Below are 21,379 nucleotides of genomic sequence, written 5' to 3' on the forward strand. Positions count from 1 at the left end.
GTGTCTGAATGCCAGGAGTGCCGGTGTCCTGCTGAGAATTATCCCCCGGCGAATTTTCCCCGCTCTGTCCTGCACAGGCGCAGCGGACCTACGAAAATTGCCGAACCTCAACACATTTGAAATCGCCTGGACACTGTGCATGCGCATTGAGCACAATATTGTGCCGCATGCTGCGGATGCTCACTCCACTCTGCAAGGGGGGCGGGTGTATTACAATTATATCAAATAAGGGGCGGATGCCACAAGCTCCCCCATCAACAGTGCAAAACTCGCCGTTCTTTTCATACACCCTCCCCCCTTGCAGACGATATAATAGTAATACACATGCCACGCCCAACGTGGCCTGTGTATTACGATTATATGGTCTATAAGGTAGGACGTGTTTTGCACTGTTGATGGGGGAGCTTGTGGCATCCGCCCCTTACACGATATAATTGTAATATACACGCCCCCCCCCTTGCAGAGTGGAGCGGCACGACTGTCACTATGCCCTGTTCATTGCGCAGTCTACAGTTCATGCCCAGCTCTTCATGTTCGGTAATTTTAGCTAGAGCGCTGCGCCTGCGCAGTCCAGGGCGGGCATTATCCACCAGGGGGACACATCTCGGCAGAACACCGGCAAGGGACCAAATAGGAAGATCTGGGCTAGGTAAGTAAAGCATGTTATTTTTAAAGAGAAAAAGCTTAGAACTTAAGTATCACTTTAAAGCGATAGTAAACTGCAGTAAAAAAAAAAACAAAAAAACCTTCTCCTGCAAGGCAATGTCATAATGTGCTAGTATGCATCGTACTAGTACCACTAAAACAAAGCCCTCCAGTGGCACATCTTTACCGGTATTTCCTTCCGGGTTTGCGGCTTCTGGCTACATGGGTGGCTGGTGGTGCAATGACATCACACCCGCGCTGTATTCCAGGCCTTTAGAGCACATGCACCAGTGACGTCACCGGCTCCATGCAGTGTGAATATCTCCTAAACAGTGCACGTTTAGGAGATATTTACAGTACTTACAGGTAAACATTATTATAGGCATACCTGTAGGTACAAGTGGTAAAACTGAGTTTACTACCACTTTAAAGTCCTCCTAAAAGTAAGCATCTACAAAATGTATAGCTACTGACTTCATTTTTGAAACTACTACTGGAGTTTCTCTTTAAGGCCCCAAGGAAAACCTGATCTCCTGATTCAAACAGAGAAATAAGTGAATGGGTGAATGCATACCAATAAAAGTAATATTAATTTCAAAATAATTAAAATACGCTGTATTTAATACAAAGTACACATAATGGCATAGCTGTACAAACATTTTTGAAATGATGCATAAAAAAGAAAGTTTTTACAAAAGAATGTCCATTTTCCAAAACACAATTCTGGTTAAAACAAAATGCTTCCGAATACAATAGCATTCCATTAACTTTAAATAATAATGTTTTGCAAAATTCTAAATTGGTATCCATCATTTAAATACTAAATAACAAGAAACAAACAAAAGGAAATACGACGGACTCATACAAGCTCTGAATACGGGACTGATCATTTTGTTTAGTATTGCAAGTACAGTGAAAAACTGATTTCCAGGCTTGATGTGAAGACATAATACTCCAAGTGCCCTCTTGATTAATTTGTCATGTTCTCCGATGCCTAAAAAGAACATAAAAACAAAAAAAGTCACACTTCTGCAGCAAGATTACACAATCTCAAGCGAGTTATCCCTCTACCAGTTAGCTAAACAGGATTTAAAGTTAACATTTCCCATCTTTCTAATGAAGGTGGTTTTCTGCTTCTGTTACTGAATGCTAATCAGAAAAAAACAATGTTTCAAAAACAGGTAGAACGGGATGGGACTTGGATTGTGCCTCAGAGGAGTATAAACAAAATAGAATGCAATACTATTATAGAAAAATAGATACATTTTATGTGTCTGCCATTAAGGCAGTACCTTCTAAAAGTAAAACATCAAGTTAAGATAAATAACAGACTTGTAGTTTGAATTCAGGGTGTGCTGGTCTCAAACATTTACAAAAGGTGTTGCCTATGCGTTTAGGACAATTCCGCTTTGTCAGGGCCTTAAAAAGTAGCACAGTGGGAAGTTGCATGATTTCTATAAATAAAATATTAATAAATACCTAAATTACAAAATTAACATGGACAAAAATAATGATAAATAGGCAAGTATATTAATACATTTGTTTGGCATAAATTTACATCAATGTCATGTCTATATGTTATATTGTAAAACCTTTAACATATAGATACAGTTACATTTCATGCTTATTGGTGTGCAGCGGTGTAACACATATGGAGAGGGTTTAAGTAAGCAGAGTCAATTAAATAGAATTAACTATTTAAATGTAGAGATTACGTTTTTTTTCCCCAGTATAAAACATTTTTCTGTTTCATTCACATGCACTTCAACTCACCCAGAGACTGTAATAGGGGGACGCCGGATCGGTGAGGCGTTTGGGCACCCCTGGGGATACTCCACCCCACCTCGGCGAAGGAGAATGAGACAGGGCCCCTATATATAAAATGGTGAAATGTAGTAATCCATGTAAGCAACATAGGTGTGGGAAAAAAGGGGGGGGGAGAAGGAGAAAGGGAAAAAGAAGAAGCGGGGGTGGGAGGAAAAATGAGATAGAGAAGAGGAGAAATGAAAACATCACATAGATAGGAATAAGAAGTGTTTGTAGTTACTTATCAAGCGTGTATACTGCAGTTTGTAAACGGCTTTATTGGGAGATTAGTGAGCCATTTAATTCCAAGTAATCTTATAATGTGAGATTGTTATTCTCACTCACATAGAGTATGTGTGTATAAACTTTAGGAAACTGATCCAAAAGAAGCACTTCAAGGTGAAGAAGAGGCAGGATTCACAACAGACGGAAATCTAATCCGCAAAGCAGGTATTATTAGCTTGAGTGAAAAACTACATGAGCGTGTCAATACCAAAAGTGAGGGGAGATATTTCCAGTACCTGTAATGCTACAAACAATGTCTTTCCTCCGCATCCCTCACATGTAGAGAGGTGAGCCGCTGAGGAGAGACTGGAGTAATCTACCTTTTTATAGGGAGTATGGGCTGCCATAGAACGTCCGGAGAGGTGTAAGTGGGAGGAAAATCCTGGGGGTTGCCTGAGTCGCCCGGATCATGGGAAGCACCAAAATTGATCCAGTGGATTCGGAGGGACGGCGGCGAGCCCATCTGTTTACTGGTAGCCGTGGGGGATGCATGCTCGAAGATTGAATGCAAAACAAACCCTGATCCATATCCGTCTGCTATGCATTCCAGGGTGGAGAGAGGGAGGGGGTGGACCTCTTGTCTCAGCTAGCTATGATAGGCCACCAAGAGAAAGAGAGAAAAGCCAATTGATGTAGAGAGGGGCAGATGCAGCTTGCGTTGGCGACGTTGTGGTCCATGAGGGGAAGGGGGAGGAGGCAAACACTCGACGGCCCGGAAGCCGTCAAGTGTTGGTGTCCCCCAATGGGGATCCCAACGGGAACGCCTCTGGGGGGAATCTGGTAGGAACCAGAGAACTGCCAAATAGCAAGGCCATCGATTAGGCATATTGGCAGACCCTCCAGGCAGTAAGCAGACAGGGACAGGGCCGGATGTCTCCCGGGTCAGGAGTCACAGCCAGGAACAGTCTGTGGGTGGAATACAGAGGCATGCTTTGAAACAGACATACGATTTAAGTGAATAGAGAGTCATTGGCATATAAATATAAAAAAGGTGTAAATAAAGGCTTTCCTAATCACTCCTCTATACGTTCAAGACACGGCTGGACATTAGGACAATGTATACAGGTCTAAGGATATACACGTTTACATATTGCAGCATGGAGACCCAATTACACTTAGTGCTTTACATGTCCCGTAGGGGTATCGTTTCATTAATCCCCCCAATAAAGCCATTTACAAATTGCAGTATACACACACTTGGTAAGTAACTACAAACACTTCTAATTCCTATCTATGTGTTTTCATTCCTCCTCTATCTCATTTCCCCCCCGACCCCATTCCCCTACCCCCTCTCCCCCCCCCCCCCCCAACCTACACTCCCCCCCCCCCCACACCCACGTTACTTACACGAATTACTACATGTCACCATCTATATATAGGGGCCCTGTCCCATTCTCCTCCGCTGAGGTCGGGTGGAGTATCCCCACGGGTGCCCAAGCCCAAACGCCTCACCGAGCCGGCATCCTCCCATTACAGTCTCTGGGTGAGTTGAAGTGCATGTGAATGAAAACAGTAAAACTTAATCTCTACATTTAAATAGTTAATTCTCTATTAAGAAGTATTTAATGTGACATGATATTGATGTAAATTTATGCCAAACAAATGTATTAATATACTTACCTATTTATCATTATTTTTGTAATTCATGTATTTATTAATAGAATTCATGTGACGTCCCACTGTGCTACTTTCAAGGCCCCAACGAATCGGAATTGTCCGCAAAACGCATAGGCCACACCTTTTGTAAATGTTTGGGACCAGCACACCCTGAATTCAAACTAAAAGTCTGTAATTTATCTTAACTTAATTTTTTACTTTGAGAAGGCACTCCCTTATGGCAGACAAATAAAATGTATGTATTTTTCTGTAATCACAGTATTGTATTCTATTTTGTTTATACTCCTCCGAGGCACAATCAAAGTCCCATCCCGTTCTACCTGTTTTTGAAACATTGTTGAATATATATTTGAGGAATGGGGCCCCTGTATGAGTATTTGTGATTCCACGTCTACCCCAACCTCTTCACATTTAATCAGAAAAAGATGTCCTCCTAGATCACTTCAGGCTGGCCCCTTTTGCAGGTATAACTATGTAAAACATTACAAATAAGTTTCTATACTGTGTAAAATTCAGCAATACACGGCCGCACCCTGCTCTGAACAGGCTCAGTTGTTCTCTATTCTTAGGCACTGTGCCAAAAATGTAGAGGCCAATCTGCCGACAGCCCAAAGCAGGGATATGCAATTAGTGGACCTCCAGCTGTTGCAGAACTACAAGTCCCATGAGGCATAGCAAGACTGACAGCCACAAGCATGACATGGCATGATGGGACTTGTAGTTTTGCAACAGCTGGAGATCCACTAACTGCATATCTCTGGCCTAAAAGTTACTATTGCTCAGAGGCTCTGGGTTTCAGCAAAATGGCAGCGTCCAGTAAGCAAAAAAACAGGAACAATTCTGGAGACAATTTACAGCACACACTCATTTTGGTAGCATAATGAATAGTGGAATGTATGTTCTCTGCTAAAGAACATTATTCTTTTTATTAAGTTGTTATGGGTACAGTTCCACTTTAAAGTGGAGGTTCACCCAAAAAATCTATTTTTAACATTAGATTGGGCCTAATTACGGGAAGCAGAATCGGGTGTTTTGTTTTAAATCAATGCAGTACTTACCGTTTTAGAGATAGATGTTCTCTGCCGCTTCCGGGTATGGGCTGCGGGACTGGGCGTTCCTATTTGATTGACAGCCTTCCGACCGTCGCATACATCGCGTCACCAGTTTCTGAAAGTAGCCGAACGTCGGTGCGCAGGCGCCGTATAGAGCCGCACCGACGTTCGGCAACTCGTGACACGCTGTATGCGACTGTCGGAAGGCTGTCAATCAAATAGGAATGCCCAGTTCCGAAGACCATACCCGGAAGCGGCGGAGAACATCTCTCTCTAAAACGGTAAGTACTGCATTGATTTTAAACAAAACACCCGATTCTGCTTCCCGTAATTAGGCCCAATCTAATGTTAAAAAAAAAAAAAAATCCGGGTGAACTCCCGCTTTAAAAGGAAGAAAATTTAATATACTCTGCTTTTAGCAAAGCTGTCAGGCTTTCCGCGGTTTCATCTGTGGAGGAAGGGCAGAGTGAAGATCTGTAGGCAGATCAAGCTCCTCCCCATTCTTCCATGAAGAAGTCCGCTTTGTTATGGTTCACTCCTTAAAGCGTCACCACTAAACCCACATCATAAAACACAAACAATAAATGCTGTATTACACGCTGTTCTTGCTCAGTCACTAGGAGATTATTTTACTGTATTCTGCAAAAACCTCTTGATCCTGCTGCACATGCTCAGCTTTCAGTGAGTTTTTGTGCAAAGCCTCCCTATCACATCTGAGTAGCCCATGTGACTATAGAGTAACACATGTGGGTGTATACACACTTATAAAAGACATCCCTCCTCCATGACCACTAACCAGTTAAACACAATGGGGGCAGGATATTACATGTGGGATAATGGAGGCTTCACCTCCCTCTTATTCTAAGACACAAGCTGGGGGGCTAGACACAGCCTGTGGTTTGCAGAAATCCGACCACACCATGTTATTTCCATAAAATAATAAAAAGATTTGGATTTTAAATATACATTTTTAAGCCAATTTAAAACAGTTTATTGAAATTATTTTTTTTTACTCTGTATTCCAAAAGTTTATTTATTTTTTTGAACGTGACCAATTACAGAGGACTAGAAGCTCCTCCGGCTTATGTTTTTTGCTGCAGACAGGCCAAGAAAGATCCGAGTAACGTGACGGCTGTATTGCGATTAGGCAAAATGTACTTAAAAAAAAAAAAGATGTATTAGTGTCATCATTCACATACCAGGGACAATGTGAATTAAAAAGTGTGTGTTTAGTATCACTTTAAAGCGAACATTCACCCTCCCCACTCACTTTCTTTCCATCTTCTCCTCTTTTACAACTGAAAATGTAATAACTATTAACTATTTTTGTTGGAAAAGGTGCAGGCAGCATGTTTTTTACCCAATATACCGTATTTATCGGCGTATAACACGCACTTTTTCCCCCTTAAAATCAGGGGGAAATCGTGGGTGCGTGTTATACACCGATCCCCGCTGTCTCTGAGGGCAAGAGACAGCGTCGCCGACATAGACTGAGCTGAGCCGAGTGTACTCGGCTCCACTCGCAGTCACACCCAGTCCCGCCTCCTAGCCTTTAGGTCCCGCCATTGGACCGTTGTTGTGTGCATCATAGGAGCTGGGCTAAGGGGCAGGACTGGGTAGGACTGCGAGACAAGCCGAGAGGAGCCGAATACACAGGACATCCGGCTCTGTGTATCTCGGCGACACTAGATTTAAACAAGAGATCATGCTACAATTTTGGGCAAGGTGCAGATGGAAACTGATAAGGGGCTTTTAAAATTTAAGTTTGTTTCCTTAAACTTCCATCCTAAACATTTTTTTGCTTAAACTTCCCTCCTAAACTTGGGGTGCGTGTTATACGTTGATAAATACAGTACTTCAATGGGAGCACATGTAAACATGTACGTATATTTTTAGCGTGTGAGAACCAAGGTCAAGTTCACATTATACATTTTTCAGTTTTGCAGAAATGCACTACAGTCCATTTAACATGGTTTCCTTTGGGTCAAATTAACATTTGTGCATTTTACACCAGTGCCTTTTTGGAAAGGATCAGGGACTTTTTTCCCGCAGCAGGTTGTGCTTTTGGTTCCATAGACTTCAATGGAAACGCAATTAAAACGCAGCGGAAAAGCATAAAAACAGTGTTTGCGTCTTTGATGCATTACACCTCCCAAGAATGCAAAATGCATTAAAATTGCACGCGCAAAAAAAAAAAAAAACACAAACACGGACCAGCAAAATCAACCGCCACTTTCACAGGTGTGAACCAAACCTAAAATGCACCTGTCAGGAGACGACTTCCCTTGAGAATGTTAGTTCTCTGTAACTCTAGCGCTTTAGCCTCAGGCTGGGTTCACACTGATGCGAATTTCCCTGCATCCAATTCGCACGACAGGAGACTGTGACCGAATCACAATGGAGTCGGTTCACACAGTGGTCCTGTGCATCTATGGCTCAGCCTCAGGACGGAATTCATGCAAAAATTCTGAGCCGATCCGTCCCTGAAAACGGAGAACAGGGATGCATCGGACCTCTGCTGCGATTCGCATCTGCACACAGTGTGAACCCGGCCTAAATGCTTCCTTTCTTCATTTTGCATAGAGAGAAGCTATTTCGGCACCCACTTACAACATGCTTGTACCAAGTCATTAAGCCCTGGTTCACACTGCAGCGATTTGACGCCAAATCAGCAGCCATTGCTGGCGATGGCACTGTCCGAATCAGTGCGACACCGCACCAATGCCTAAAAATCGTTTCTGTACTACTTTTGCCAACCTCGGGTTGTGATTTGAATAGACATCTGTGCAGAAACCCGCACAGATGTCTCTGAAGTCGGGACTGACATGAAATCGTAATTCTCGCTGTCAGTGTGAACCTGGGGCTAAAGCTGAACTCCAGAAATGATCCGATGTCAGCTCTTTTTCTCTATACCTTATTCTAATCTGAGAACGACTTCTGTTCATTGGGGGGGGGGGGGGGGGTATGCTCTATGACTACCAGGAGTGCTTCTGCGAATAGATGATAATGGCTATAAATGTATTGATGTGAAATATGCAATACAGATAGCTTAGCTTTGACTCAACTAGCATCTTCAGAATAAATCTGACAACAGTGGCTCTCAATGTTTTATGTGGACAGCTGGAGATGGATGTGTAAATATCAGGAAATGTTTCTCAATATAACAGAAATATATACCTATAAATTCTCCCCATATAATTCCTGGCTCTGGCTGCCCAGTCTCAATACTCCTGCTGCACTCTGCACAATGAATAGACTAAGGGCCAGATCCACGTACCTTGTCGCATCTATACGTCCGGCGTAGCGTATCTCAGATACACTACGCCACCGTAACTTACAGCGTATTTTCCGTAACCTCAAAGAATTTGCGCCGTAAGTTACGGCGGCGTGTAACTGTGTCGGCGTAAGGGCGCGCAATTCAAATGGATGAAATGGGGGGCGTGTTTTATGGTAACTCCTATTGACCCCACGTTGTGACGGTATCGGTATGATATCCCCGTCAACGTTCCCTTCTTCCCATAACGAAAATCACCCCAATATTCCACGAGGAGGGATATCCCTGGAATCGCCCAGAAAGCCACACATGAGACCAGCTTACTGCTTGAACAACACAGACTTTAATGTTATAACACACAGCTTATATGTCATTTCCAAAACTGTTAGAATGACAAATCTCCGCCCCCCTCACACTGGGGCTTCCATACAGATTATAGGTAGACACGACGGGGCCGATGCTGAAACACATTTTCTTTAGACAATGACATCAATGACGCTGAGCACTAGCTGTACTGAATACATCAACCAGACTGCTCGACCCCGCATATAGAGACATAATTACCACAATGAAGCAATCAGAATAATTAACACAAGCCACTTAAACCCAGCTCTCCTTCACACAACACAATAGATCAATTAACCTTTAGAAATAGTGAGGGGACATTAGCACATCAATAACCTGGCTAGCAGGGAGCAGTAAACTGAGACATATAGGCAAATGTATCACAATGGCCCCCCTTTTGCTCCCTGCTCCGGCAAACCCGGTTGGACCTTCCCTGGTCCAGTAGGGTTGACGGGTTCAGAGCTATTAGTCAGAGGTTAACTCCGTTTGGCATGACTGACCTCCCTTGGCAACTGCTTCAGACTCAGGTATGTCACCGGGTCGTCAGATCACACGCCGGTCAGTCCCCAAGTCTTTGTGCGATCTGCAAAGTCACCAGAAGTCAGTGTGAAGACCGCGAATGGGTCTGTGCGCCGCCGTCTAGGTGTCCCGCTATGGGAGGGGGCAGGTTATGGCTCTGAAGTGACAATCCCAGGAGATTCATAAAAAGAAAAAGTTATATTTGTTGAAATGCTGTAGCACTGGTGCTCAGAGTCCGGGGGGGGGGGGGAGTGGAATCAGAGCCCCATAAGGTCAGCCACCCCCTGCTCCCTCCGCAGCCGCCGGTTCTCCTCTTGGAGCTTCTCCAGCTCCATCTCCAGTTCATGCTGCTGTGACCTCAGGTGGTTGTTCTCCTCCTCCCTGCGGCTTATGCACTCCTCCAGCTCTATGTACTCACGGATCAGCTCCTGCTTGCTCATGTCCTGCAGGCTCTCCACGTGGTCCTTCATCATCAGGAACTGGGTGGTGGTGTAAGGGGCCACCGGTGGGCCCTTGGCGAACATCTCGGCACGCATCTGGGACGCCCGCTGCGACTCCCTCTCCTCCAGTCGCTTCTTCTCCTCCCAGGTCAGCTTGTTATACGGCTTCCAGGACCTCTTCTTCTTGAAGGGTGGCCGGCGGTGCCTCTTTCTGCCCAGCTCCCTCCAGGGCCCCTCCGGCTCAGGGCTGTCGCCCATGACCAGCTGACAATGGTGTTCCCTGTTGTCCGTAATAACAGATTGTACCATGAGGGCTTCGTAAGGGGTGCCCAATGGTTCTTCCTGACCCAGCTCCTTTGGATCCCAAGCCGAGTCTACACAATGGGCTGCTGCTGGTGGGCGGTACCCAGGTTGAGACCAATTTGACCTGGTGTTGTCATTCATGGGGCAATTCTGCTTGAAGTGACCCAGCTGTTTGCACCGGAAGCAGCGTTGTTCGTTGCCCTCCTGGCGATGATAGCGAGGGCTAGATGTCACCGGTCTGTTAGGAGGTTGGTATCTAGCGGTTGGTGGGTGTGAGGGCACCGTTTGTGGTGGAGGTTGTTCCTGTGGTGTGACCTGGTTCGTCTTGCGAGTATCTGCATATTCATCCGCCAACTTCGCGGCCTCTGGTAGAGTCATGGGCCTGCGATCTCTCACCCAATCCTTGACGTCCGTCTGGATGTGATTGTAAAATTGCTCCAGGAGCATTAGTTGCAAAATGTCCTCTGCGGTGGTGGCCTGGCTGCTGTTAGCCCAGTTAGAGGCCGACCGGGACAATTGGCATGCCCATTCCGCATAAGAGTCTTTCGTGGTTTTGCGTGAGTCCCTGAACTTCTGTCGGTGGGACTCTGGGGTTACTGCATAACGAGCCAGGAGCACTTCTTTAACCCGGGCGTAGCTATGGATATCCTGATCTGGCACGGTCCGGAAAGCATCAGAAGCTTTGCCTGACAGTTTGCCTGACAATATTGAAACCCAGTCTCCTCTAGCTATTCGGTGCAGGTTACATTGTCGCTCAAAATCCGCCAGGAAGTTATCAATCTCACAGTCCTTTTCATCAAAAGCTTTAAAAGCGCTAAACGGAATCTTCCTTGCGTCTGCTGTGCTGTACTCACTGTTCGTAGAAGGTGCGGCTGCTTGTTGGACTGCTGCCAGTTTTAACTGTAGCTCTGCGTCTCTTATTTGTTTATCCTTCTGTAGTTCTGCGTCCCTTATTTCTTTAGCCTCCTGTAGCACCGCGTCTCTTATTTCTTTAGCCTTCTGTAGCTCTGCGTTTACTAACATGTCCATCACTTTCAGTACCACATCTGGCGTTGGGTTCGGGCCGAACCACGCTAGCTTCTCTCTCATTAGCTTGTTGGCTGGCGATTCCTCCTCCTGAATCACTGGTGTCTCCATCTCTTGTACTGCTGGCGTTGCTGCAATCCCGTCCTCCTGGTCTAGCTCCATTGATTCTGCTATGATGACCCGCTTGGTTTTGTTGCTAGCAATCCTTCCACGAACTTCCAGTAGTTCTTCCAGTGTCTGCTTGGAATCCGGGTGTGAAGGGGAATAGAAGGGAAAAATCCCACTGCTACCAACCAATTGTGACGGTATCGGTATGATATCCCCGTCAACGTTCCCTTCTTCCCATAACGAAAATCACCCCAATATTCCACGAGGAGGGATATCCCTGGAATCGCCCAGAAAGCCACACATGAGACCAGCTTACTGCTTGAACAACACAGACTTTAATGTTATAACACACAGCTTATATGTCATTTCCAAAACTGTTACAATGACAAATCTCCGCCCCCCTCACACTGGGGCTTCCATACAGATTATAGGTAGACACGACGGGGCCGATGCTGAAACACATTTTCTTTAGACAATGACATCAATGACGCTGAGCACTAGCTGTACTGAATACATCAACCAGACTGCTCGACCCCGCATATAGAGACATAATTACCACAATGAAGCAATCAGAATAATTAACACAAGCCACTTAAACCCAGCTCTCCTTCACACAACACAATAGATCAATTAACCTTTAGAAATAGTGAGGGGACATTAGCACATCAATAACCTGGCTAGCAGGGAGCAGTAAACTGAGACATATAGGCAAATGTATCACACACGTAATCAACGTTTTTTTTTTTTAACCGCGAATGCGCCGTCCGTGGGGGTATCCCAGTGCGCATGCTCGAAATTAACCCTCAACAAGCCAATGCTTTCGACGTGAACGTAATTCTACGCGAACGTTTTACGCAAACGACGGAAAATTCGACGCTGGCCCGACGTCCATACTTAACATTGCGTACACCTCATAGAGCAGGGGCAACGTTACGCCGAAAAAAGCCTTACGTAAACGACGTAAAAAAAAGCGCCGGGCGGACGTACGTTTGGGGATTGGCGTATCTAGCTAATTTGCATACTCTACGCGGAAATTGACGGAAGCGCCACCTAGCGGCCTGCGGAAATATGCACCCAAGATCCGACGGCGTACTAAGACGTACGCCAGTCGGATCGAGCCCACATTTAGACGTATCTTGTTTTGTGGATACAAAACAAAGATACGACGGGGCATCTTAGAAATTACGCGGCATATCAATAGATACGCTGGCGTAATTTCTTTGTGGATCTGGGTCTAACTCTTTAACCACTTCCCGACCTCCTCATGTACATATACGTCAGCAGAATGGCACGGACAGGCACATGTACGTACCTGTACGTCCTCTGCTAGACGTGGGTGGGGGGTCCGATCGGGACCCCCCCCCCCCGGTACATGCGGAGGTCGGGTCCGCTCGGGGAGCGATCCGGGACGACGGCGCGGCTATTTGTTTTTAGCCGCTCTGTCGCGATCGCTCCCGGAGCTGAAGAACGGGGAGAGCCGTGTGTAAACACGGCTTCCCCATGCTTCACTGTGGCGGCGCATCGATCGGGTGATCCCCTTTATAGGGGAGATCCGATCGATGATGTCATTCCTACAGCCACACCCCCCTACACTAGTAAACACACACACAGTGATCCCTAAATGTTACAGCGCCCCCTGTGTTTAACTCCCAAACTGCAACTGTCATTTTCACAATAAAGAATGCAATTTAAATGCATTTTTTGCTGTGAAAATGACAATGGTCCCAAAAATGTGTCAAAATTGTCCGAAGTGTCCGCCATAATGTCGCAGTCACGAAAAAAATCGCTGATCGCCGCCATTAGTAGTAAAAAAAAATAAAAAAAATAAAAAATGCAAAAAAGCTATCCCCTATTTTGTAAACGCTATAAATTTTGCGCAAACCAACCGATAAACGATTATTGCGTTTATTTTTACCAAAAATAGGTAGAAGAATACGTATCGGCCTAAACTGAGGAAAAAAAAAAATTATATATGTTTTTGGGGGATATTTATTATAGCAAAAAGTAAAAAATATTGAATTTTTTTCAAAATTGTCGCTCTATTTTTGTTTATAGCGCAAAAAATTAAAACCGCAGAGGTGATCAAATACCACCAAAAGAAAGCTCTATTTGTGGGGAAAAAAGGACGCCAATTTTGTTTGGGAGCCACGTCGCACGACCGCGCAATTGTCTGTTAAAGCGACGCAGTCCCGAACTGTAAAAACCCCTTGGGTCTTTAGGCAGCAATATGGTCCGGGGCTTAAGTGGTTAAATGGTTAAATTTTAAGACTGAATAATTTGTATTTTCTTTCTTTTCCACAGGGATTATTGAGGGGACTTCTTTTAAAAATATTGCTGCTTAAACACAGTAAAGCCAATTAGCTGGTTCATTTATATGCATAATGTCTGAGCCACTAATGAATGCTGCGGTGGTCAATCACAGATATCCTAGTAAAAGCCATGCACAGCTAAGCCTCCAAGAGAACTGCCGTTTAGAGAAACGCTGAGCTATAAAAGAATGCCTATAATATACTAAAAGCACATCTTAAAAACGTAGACATATTTTCTGGGTAAATAATAGATTTTATAACAGTACCATAATTTCACATAGATATCAGGACATACAAATAATACTAATCTCATACTGCTGCTCTGAATAATCACTTGCCTTCAATGCCTCTGTCGCTCTTCGTAGCTCTTTTATAACAGAAGACAAAGCCTCTGGATTAATTCCTTGCTCACAGAGTCTTACACATATCGATAGAGTCTCCATATCCAAACCTGTGTTCAGAAGCCTGGAGATTTCCAGTAGAACTGCCAGAAGAAAAGAAAGTTATGGACGTTCCATTAGTACATTGACACCAATTGTATCATTGCAAGCACAACATCCGAAAGTATAACTAAATGTGATTTTAAAGTAGTTTTTTTATTTTTTTTCCGTTAAAAATAACAAACATATTATACTTACCTGCTTTGTGCAGTTGGTTTGGCATAGAGCAGCCCAGATCCTTCTCTTCTCAGGTCCCTCTTCTGTGATCCTGGCCCCTCCCTCCTGTCGAGTGCACCCACAGCAAGCAGCTTACTATGTCCATTCAGACATGGAGCTGCAGCCCAGCCCTCTTTCTCTCCTTATTGGCTGACTTACTTTGATTGACAGAAGCAGGAGCTGCGCTGCTGTCTCAGCCAATGAGGGGGGGAGGGCAGATGAGACAATCCTACAACACCACTGGATCCAGAGGGACCTCAGGTAAGTATTAGGGGGACACACAGAAGGCTTTTTATATTAATGCATCAAGATAAAAAATCTCCTGCCTTTACAAACTCTTAGGCCTTGTACACACGACCGAACATGTCCGATGAAAACGGTCCACGGACCGTTTTCATCGGACATGTCTGCTGGGAGGTTTTGGTCTGATGTGTGTACACACCATCAGACCAAAATCCCCGCGGACAGAGAACGCAGTGACGTAGATGACACCGACGTTCTCTGACACGGAAGGTCAATGCTTCCACGCATGCGTCGAATCAATTGGACGCATGCGCGGGATTTCGGGCCAGCGGACATGTCCGATGAGTTGCACTAACCATCGGACATGTCCGACGGACAGGCTTCCAGCGGACAAGTTTCTTAGCATGCTAAGAAACTTTTGTCCTCTGGAAACCTGTCCGCTAGGCCGGAAAACTGTCCGGTAGGCCCTACACATGGTTGGACATTTCGGTCGTGTGTACAAGGCCTTAGAGCGCTTTCACACTGCCAGCGCCTGGGCGTCAGGCAGTAAATAGCGCCGCTGCTGAGGCACTACTCTCTGCTGGTTTGTAAGAGATGAATGATACAGCTGTGTAGGTGGAACCTAATAAATCCCTTTCCGGCACAGGACATCTTCTCCGCTTTCCCAGGATTCCACAGTGAGGCACAAGGATGAACTTTCTATTTTTAAATGAACTTTCCTTTTCAAACTACTTTTGGATAATGTTTTACCGCTGCACCTTTTGTATGTTCTAGGCACAAGGATGTCATTGGTGCCTACAGGACACAGCCAGATCCTTGTGTATAAGGAAAATATTTATGGTTTTATTTAAATGATTTACGCTTTTATTTTCAATTTGCGTTTTTAGTTTTCAAAATTAAATTGTCATGCAATAGTTACATTTAAAAAAAAGCTGCTTTGGCTGCAATACACCCCTCCATTGCTTTATCCCATGGACTTGGTGCCTTGTGACAGCCAGCATCATTCAGTTCCTGTGAGTGAAGGGCATCAAGGACCAGCCCCATGGGGTGCAATATTAGACCTCCCTGGGCTATCAGAAGACAGCATATGATGTCATGGATCTAGGACCACTCACTGATGAGGGTAGAAAGAGGGAAGAGGATATTTGACACCAAATGGCCAGATCAAAAGTCCCAGTTTATATATATATATATATATATATATATATATATATATATATATATATATATATATACATACATACATACACACAATTATTTTTTTAACTGTAACTAAACACAAAACTTTTTGCGGGATCGACATCAGGATGATTCAAGCATTTATAGTGCACTTTATTGCAATATATCAAGCAAGCAACCAGTGAAGTCAAACCTCTCCTATGAAAATGGGGGACTTAAAGTATTTTGCTAATTATAATTTAGACGTTGTATGTTGTGGTAGCTCCCCGAATACTGGAATGCTGACTATACAGTAATAGTGACAACAGGAGCCTTGGTCTTGGCCACCAGTGTGGGCTAATATGGGAGATGAACTGTGCACACACAATACCCGAGTAGGGATCATGGAAGAGTTCCATTCTTGCTGATACTTTGGGAAAAACACGGTCGTTATAGAGTTGGGCAGTGGATTCCTCATTCCGCTCTGTAATTTCAGACCACCTCTGTCCTGCAACAGGTGTATCAAGATCACCAGGAATGAAGCCCCTGGGCAAGACACAGGGTGGCGCTCATTCATGTACACAACCGATGTCCCCCAGACCATTCATATCTCCCATTCATATCTCCCACCCTCTTCTGTCACCTCCTGCAGTGCTGCGGCCCAGTTTTTAACAGGCCATGGACCAGTCTGCGCCCTGGAGGTTGGGGGAACACAACTTACTAGAAAAATAAAATTGCACCCAACATACAAATGCAAACACACGCAATGGGGCAACAATGCATGAAAACATTGATTGCGATACACACGCTCCATATTGCCATGCATGTCGGAGTGAGAGCAATCATTTTAGCACCAGAGTTCCTGTGTAGCTCTAAACCGATGACCCGTAGGGGCTTTTAAAGCAGTACTTAACCAAGCCACTCTAATTATCAATATTGATACAGACAGTATGCCATAGCTTTCTAAAACAATCTACCTTATTTCTCCCCCTAGGTTGTTGCTTATTTTCTTTCTGATCTATCCTGGTGCCATTTTATCTATGGTCTTCCACCTCACAAGTGCATTTTCCTTCTGCCATGTATCTAATCTAGCGCATGCGCAATACGTACACGACAGTGAAACAATACACTTCTTGGATATTTACCTTTTTGTATTTGTAACGTGTTTTGGCGACAGTAGTATATTGGCAGCAAGTGCAAATAGTGGATCTCCATAGCTCTAAATCCCATGCTTAGCTCCGATGTTTACACCCCCTGTACTTGCGAGTACACCTGTAGTCTTGTGGGATTGCAAGGGAATGCCGCAAAGGTGATGATGGGGGCACGGCATCTGCAGAAATTAATGATACATTGAGCATGCCGTAAATGGAGCCAAATCTGCCCATGCGCCAGTCAATGAATTCACTTAACGGTTGAGGTTAGTGTAATTCTGAGCACATCCATATATGTACATGATTTCTTAATACCGTATTTTCCGGCGTATAAGACGACCCCCTAATTTTCCAGGAAAAATTTTGATTTTGGGATATACTCACTGTATAAGACTACCCCCTTCCTTCTAGTCTTTCTGGAAGCTGAGGGGGAGCCAGAACCGCTGACAGAAACAGGCTTTTTCAAATCTCACTGTGCCATTACATTACATTCCTCACTGTGCCATTACATTCCATGCCCAGACTGTGCCATTACATTCCATGCCCAGACAGTGCCATTACATTACATTCCCAGACAGTGCCATTACATTACATGCCCCCACATTGCCACTGTGCCATTACATGCCCCCACACTGCCACTGTGCCATTACATGCCCCCACACTGCCACTGTGCCATTACATGCCCCCACACTGCCACTGTGCCATTACATGCCCCCACACTGCCACTGTGCCATTACATGCCCCCACACTGCCACTGTGCCATTACATGCCCCCACACTGCCACTGTGCCATTACATGCCCCCACACTGCCACTGTGCCATTACATGCCCCCACATTGCCACTGTGCCATTACATGCCTGAACTTGTTGCCCCCCCAGTGCAATAACACTCACTTTTTTTTTCCCCAGCGGTGACAGTCTCCATATGGCGAGCGCGAGCGTGAATGATTTCAAAGCCTCGCCTTCACTTCAGAGTGTTCTGTGATAGGTGGCACACAAATCTTCCCAGTAGCGCCTCTGTTCTGTTTCCGCCTATCACGGACGCCTTCTCATCTCGTCGGAGGATGAGAAGGCATCTGTGATAGGAGGAACACAGAACAGAGGCGCTGCTGGGAAGATTTTTGTTCCTCCTATCACAGAACACTCTGAAGAGAAGGTGCGGCTTTGAAATCATTCACGCTCGCGCTCGCCGTATGGAGACTGTCACCGCTGGGGAAAAAAAAGTGAGTACTTAGACTGTACCCGGCGTATAAGACGACCCCCGACTTTGGATGCATTTTTTTGCATCCAGAAAGTCGTCTTATACGCCGCAAAATACGGTACTTTAATTGGGGACAATTATATATGTAGTTACTACTGCTTTAAAGCATTGCCTATGGAAAACATACAGTACCAAAGGGGACTGTTATTTAATAAAGCAAAAAACATTTACAAACAAATTATACTTACCTGCTCTGGTTTTGCACAGAGTAGCCCTGATCTTCCTCTTCTGGGGTTCCCCACCATTACTCCTGGCTCCCCCCCCCTCACCGAGTGACCCCCCCCATTGCAATTGTTCGTGCTCGCTTCCGATCCCTGCTGTGTGTGTGTGTGTGTATCTATAAGACACAGAGTGTGCCTCGGATGTGAGAGAGACTGTTCTTTTGCACATAACTGGATTGGTATAAAGGGGATGGGGGAGGGGAGATGCTTGCAGAAATGCGTTTACCTTAAGGCCCCTTTCACATTGAGGAGTTTTTCAGGCGGTACAGCGCTAAAAATAGCGCTGATATCCCACCTGAAAAACTCCTTCACTGCAGACTCAATGTGAAAGCCTGAGGGCTTTCACACTGAGGCGATGCGCTGGCGGGAGACAAAAAAATCTCCTGTCAGCAGCATCTTTGGAGCGGTGAGAGGAGCGGCATGTATACCGCTCCTTCACATTGAAAACTATGGGAAACCGCGGCATTGCGGGCGGTATTAATCCTTTATCGGCCGCTAGCGGGGGTTAATACCGCACCGCTAGCGGCTGATTCCCGCGGCAATCCCGGCGGTATAGCGCCACTATTTTTAGCGGCGTTATACCACCACCACGGCACCCGCCCCAGTCTGAAAGGGGCCTAAAGCAGAACTAAACCCTCCTATTGTTTTTCGGCCAAGGAAGCTGCCATCTTAGCCCATGTTTGATCTGCAACTGCCATGATGCTGCACATGTGATCAGTTATGACACCAGCCATTTGATGGTTTGACAGTTTTGTTGAGAGAACAAGAAAATTAGACAGTTTGCCTACCTGGCATGTGTCGGGAATGTAACTGTTTTTTTAAACTGTTAAAATCGATGGGTTTATTTCTGCCAAGATAAAAAAACCTTCAGGCTCCATTCACACCTAGGCGTTTTAACGCCTGAAGCCCCACGCTATTGCAGCCTAAAATACGCTGGAGGGGTGATTTAACATTGTTCTCTATGGAGATGGTTCACATCTCCACGCCGAACGCTAAAACGCCGTACGCCTGAAGCTCAAAACAAGTCCCTGACACTTTTTTTCAGGCGGCTTCGGTGTTCGGCATAGCCGACAATGTGTAAATCGCCCCTCCAGCGAAAACCGCGGTAAAAAACGCTGCGATTTGTCGCGGCAAATCGCGGTACAAAACGCCGCGCTAAGGTGTGAATGCAGCCTCAGGCTTTACCTCTTGAAATATTTCACCATTTCATAGACTCACGCACTTCGAAGGTTTATAACATGTTGAGCATCTCTTTATTTAGCCCAACATCATCTTTTATATATTTTCCCAAAAAACTGGGTATTGATCTCATTTGTGTGCCCTAAAATTTGCTTTATTATATATTTTACTGAATGTTTAAGTTTGCTAGACCTCTGCGCGAATATCATATAACATAAAAAATTGAACTACCACTATATTATTCTCTAGAGTGCGCTATTGTGTCTGCTGTCAGAAAATATATAACGTTTTGGAGGGTTTTATGCAATCTTCAGGGGTAAAACTATTTTTTGTTTTACCACTTCAATACCGGACAACTTTCACACTCTTCCTGCCCAGGCCACATTTTCAGCTTTCAGCGCTGTCACACGTTGAATTGTGTGGTCATGCACTGTACCTAAATGAAAATGTTATTGTGTTTTCGAGATAGAGAGAGCTTTCTTTTGGTGGCATTTAATCATCACTGGGCTTTTTTTTTTTTTTTTTTGCGATAAAAGCAAAAAAAGACCGAAAATTTGGACAAAAACATTTTTCTTTCAGTTATAACATTTTTCATAGAAGCAATTTTTCTTCTGCACTGATAATCAGGACACTGGTGAAGATACAGTGATAAATCGGGACACTGGTGGGGATGCACTGATGATTGGGACACCGACAAACATGCACTGATGATTGGGACACCGACAAACATGCACTGATGATTGGGACACCGACAAACATGCACTGATGATTGGGACACCGACGACGATGCACTGATGATTGGGACACCGACGAAGATGCACTGATGATTGGGACACCGACGAAGATGCACTGATGATTGGGACACCGACGAAGATGCACTGATGATTGGGACACTGACGAAGATGCACTGATAATTGGGACACTGACGATCAGTGCTCGGATTATCAGTGTAAACAGTGTGCTGACAGACTTGTGAAGAAAAGACTGCTGATAACCAGCAAGTCGGTTTTCTGTATACCTGTGATCAGCTGACTGGACACTGCTGTTCACATGATAAAGGGCCGTTGTGATTGGCCCTTTGCCTCAATCTGTGATCTGAAGCAGTCACACTATGCGTCGCAGGAGGCGGAGTTCTGTGAGGACATCTGTGGTTGCCCTCCCATAACTATAGTACTGCGCCATAGACATATTTTGGCTATAGCGCGGTTCTAAAGTGGTAAAACGTGTGCATAAAAAGCAAAATCGCCTCTGACAGCGAAAGGCCTCACACACTGGATGTTTTTTCAACTACCCCTAAATGATCACTCTGGCCAATCGAATGAAAGCCCAAGTGCTTGAGATGCCTAAACGCGTTACACAAATTTACAAGGATTCTTCTGCAAAAACTCTGCTTTCAGGAGGAAAGGCATTTAGGAGAGTTAGCAAAACGTGCAGTGTGCATGAGGCCAAAGGGATGGGGTGCAGAGTATAGTTCCTATCAGAAAGTAAAGACGTTCTGTAGATAACAGGTGATCGGAATGCTTTCTGAATGTCCCATTTCTTACTCACCTTCCATAGTCTCCCGCATAGCGCTCACACTGACAGGCGCGGTGGCCATGGTGACCCCCAGCTCTGTTGACCCGGAAGTGCTGTCAGCAGACGTTAGAACGGAGATCGCAGTTGGTGTCTTCAACGCTATCAGAGTACGAAGGCGGAGTCAATGCGATCTGTGTTGACAATCGCTCCGTGAAGATCACGCCCACCGACCGGAAATAGCCGTGAAGAGGAAGTTGTAGGTAGTTC

The 21,379-nt window shown here is 45.0% G+C and overlaps 1 protein-coding gene across 1 annotated transcript; it reads right to left on the reverse strand.

The window, feature by feature from the left end:
- Nucleotides 1-1,237: 1,237 nt before the first annotated feature.
- Nucleotides 1,238-21,348, reverse strand: MZT1 (mitotic spindle organizing protein 1). The gene is made up of 3 exons (XM_040341366.1): nucleotides 21,146-21,348; nucleotides 14,068-14,213; nucleotides 1,238-1,639 (listed from the first exon to the last, which is right to left on the reverse strand). Exons 1-3 carry the CDS (start codon nucleotides 21,192-21,194, stop codon nucleotides 1,616-1,618), a joined length of 219 nt encoding a protein of 72 aa, XP_040197300.1. The 5' UTR covers nucleotides 21,195-21,348; the 3' UTR covers nucleotides 1,238-1,615.
- Between the last annotated feature and the right edge of the window lie 31 nt (nucleotides 21,349-21,379).

This window comes from Rana temporaria, chromosome 2, assembly GCF_905171775.1.
Source record: "Rana temporaria chromosome 2, aRanTem1.1, whole genome shotgun sequence".
NCBI lineage: Eukaryota > Metazoa > Chordata > Amphibia > Anura > Ranidae > Rana > Rana temporaria.

Coding starts and splice junctions, on each gene's coding strand:
- MZT1 (XM_040341366.1), bottom strand. CDS start 21,194: ATGGCCACCGCGCCTGTCAGTGTGAGCGCTATGCGGGAGACTATGGAA. Junction 14,214..21,145: donor TATGCGGGAGACTATGGAAG/GTGAGTAAGAAA, acceptor TTCTTCTGGCAG/TTCTACTGGAAATCTCCAGG. Junction 1,640..14,067: donor GAGCGACAGAGGCATTGAAG/GCAAGTGATTAT, acceptor TGTTCTTTTTAG/GCATCGGAGAACATGACAAA.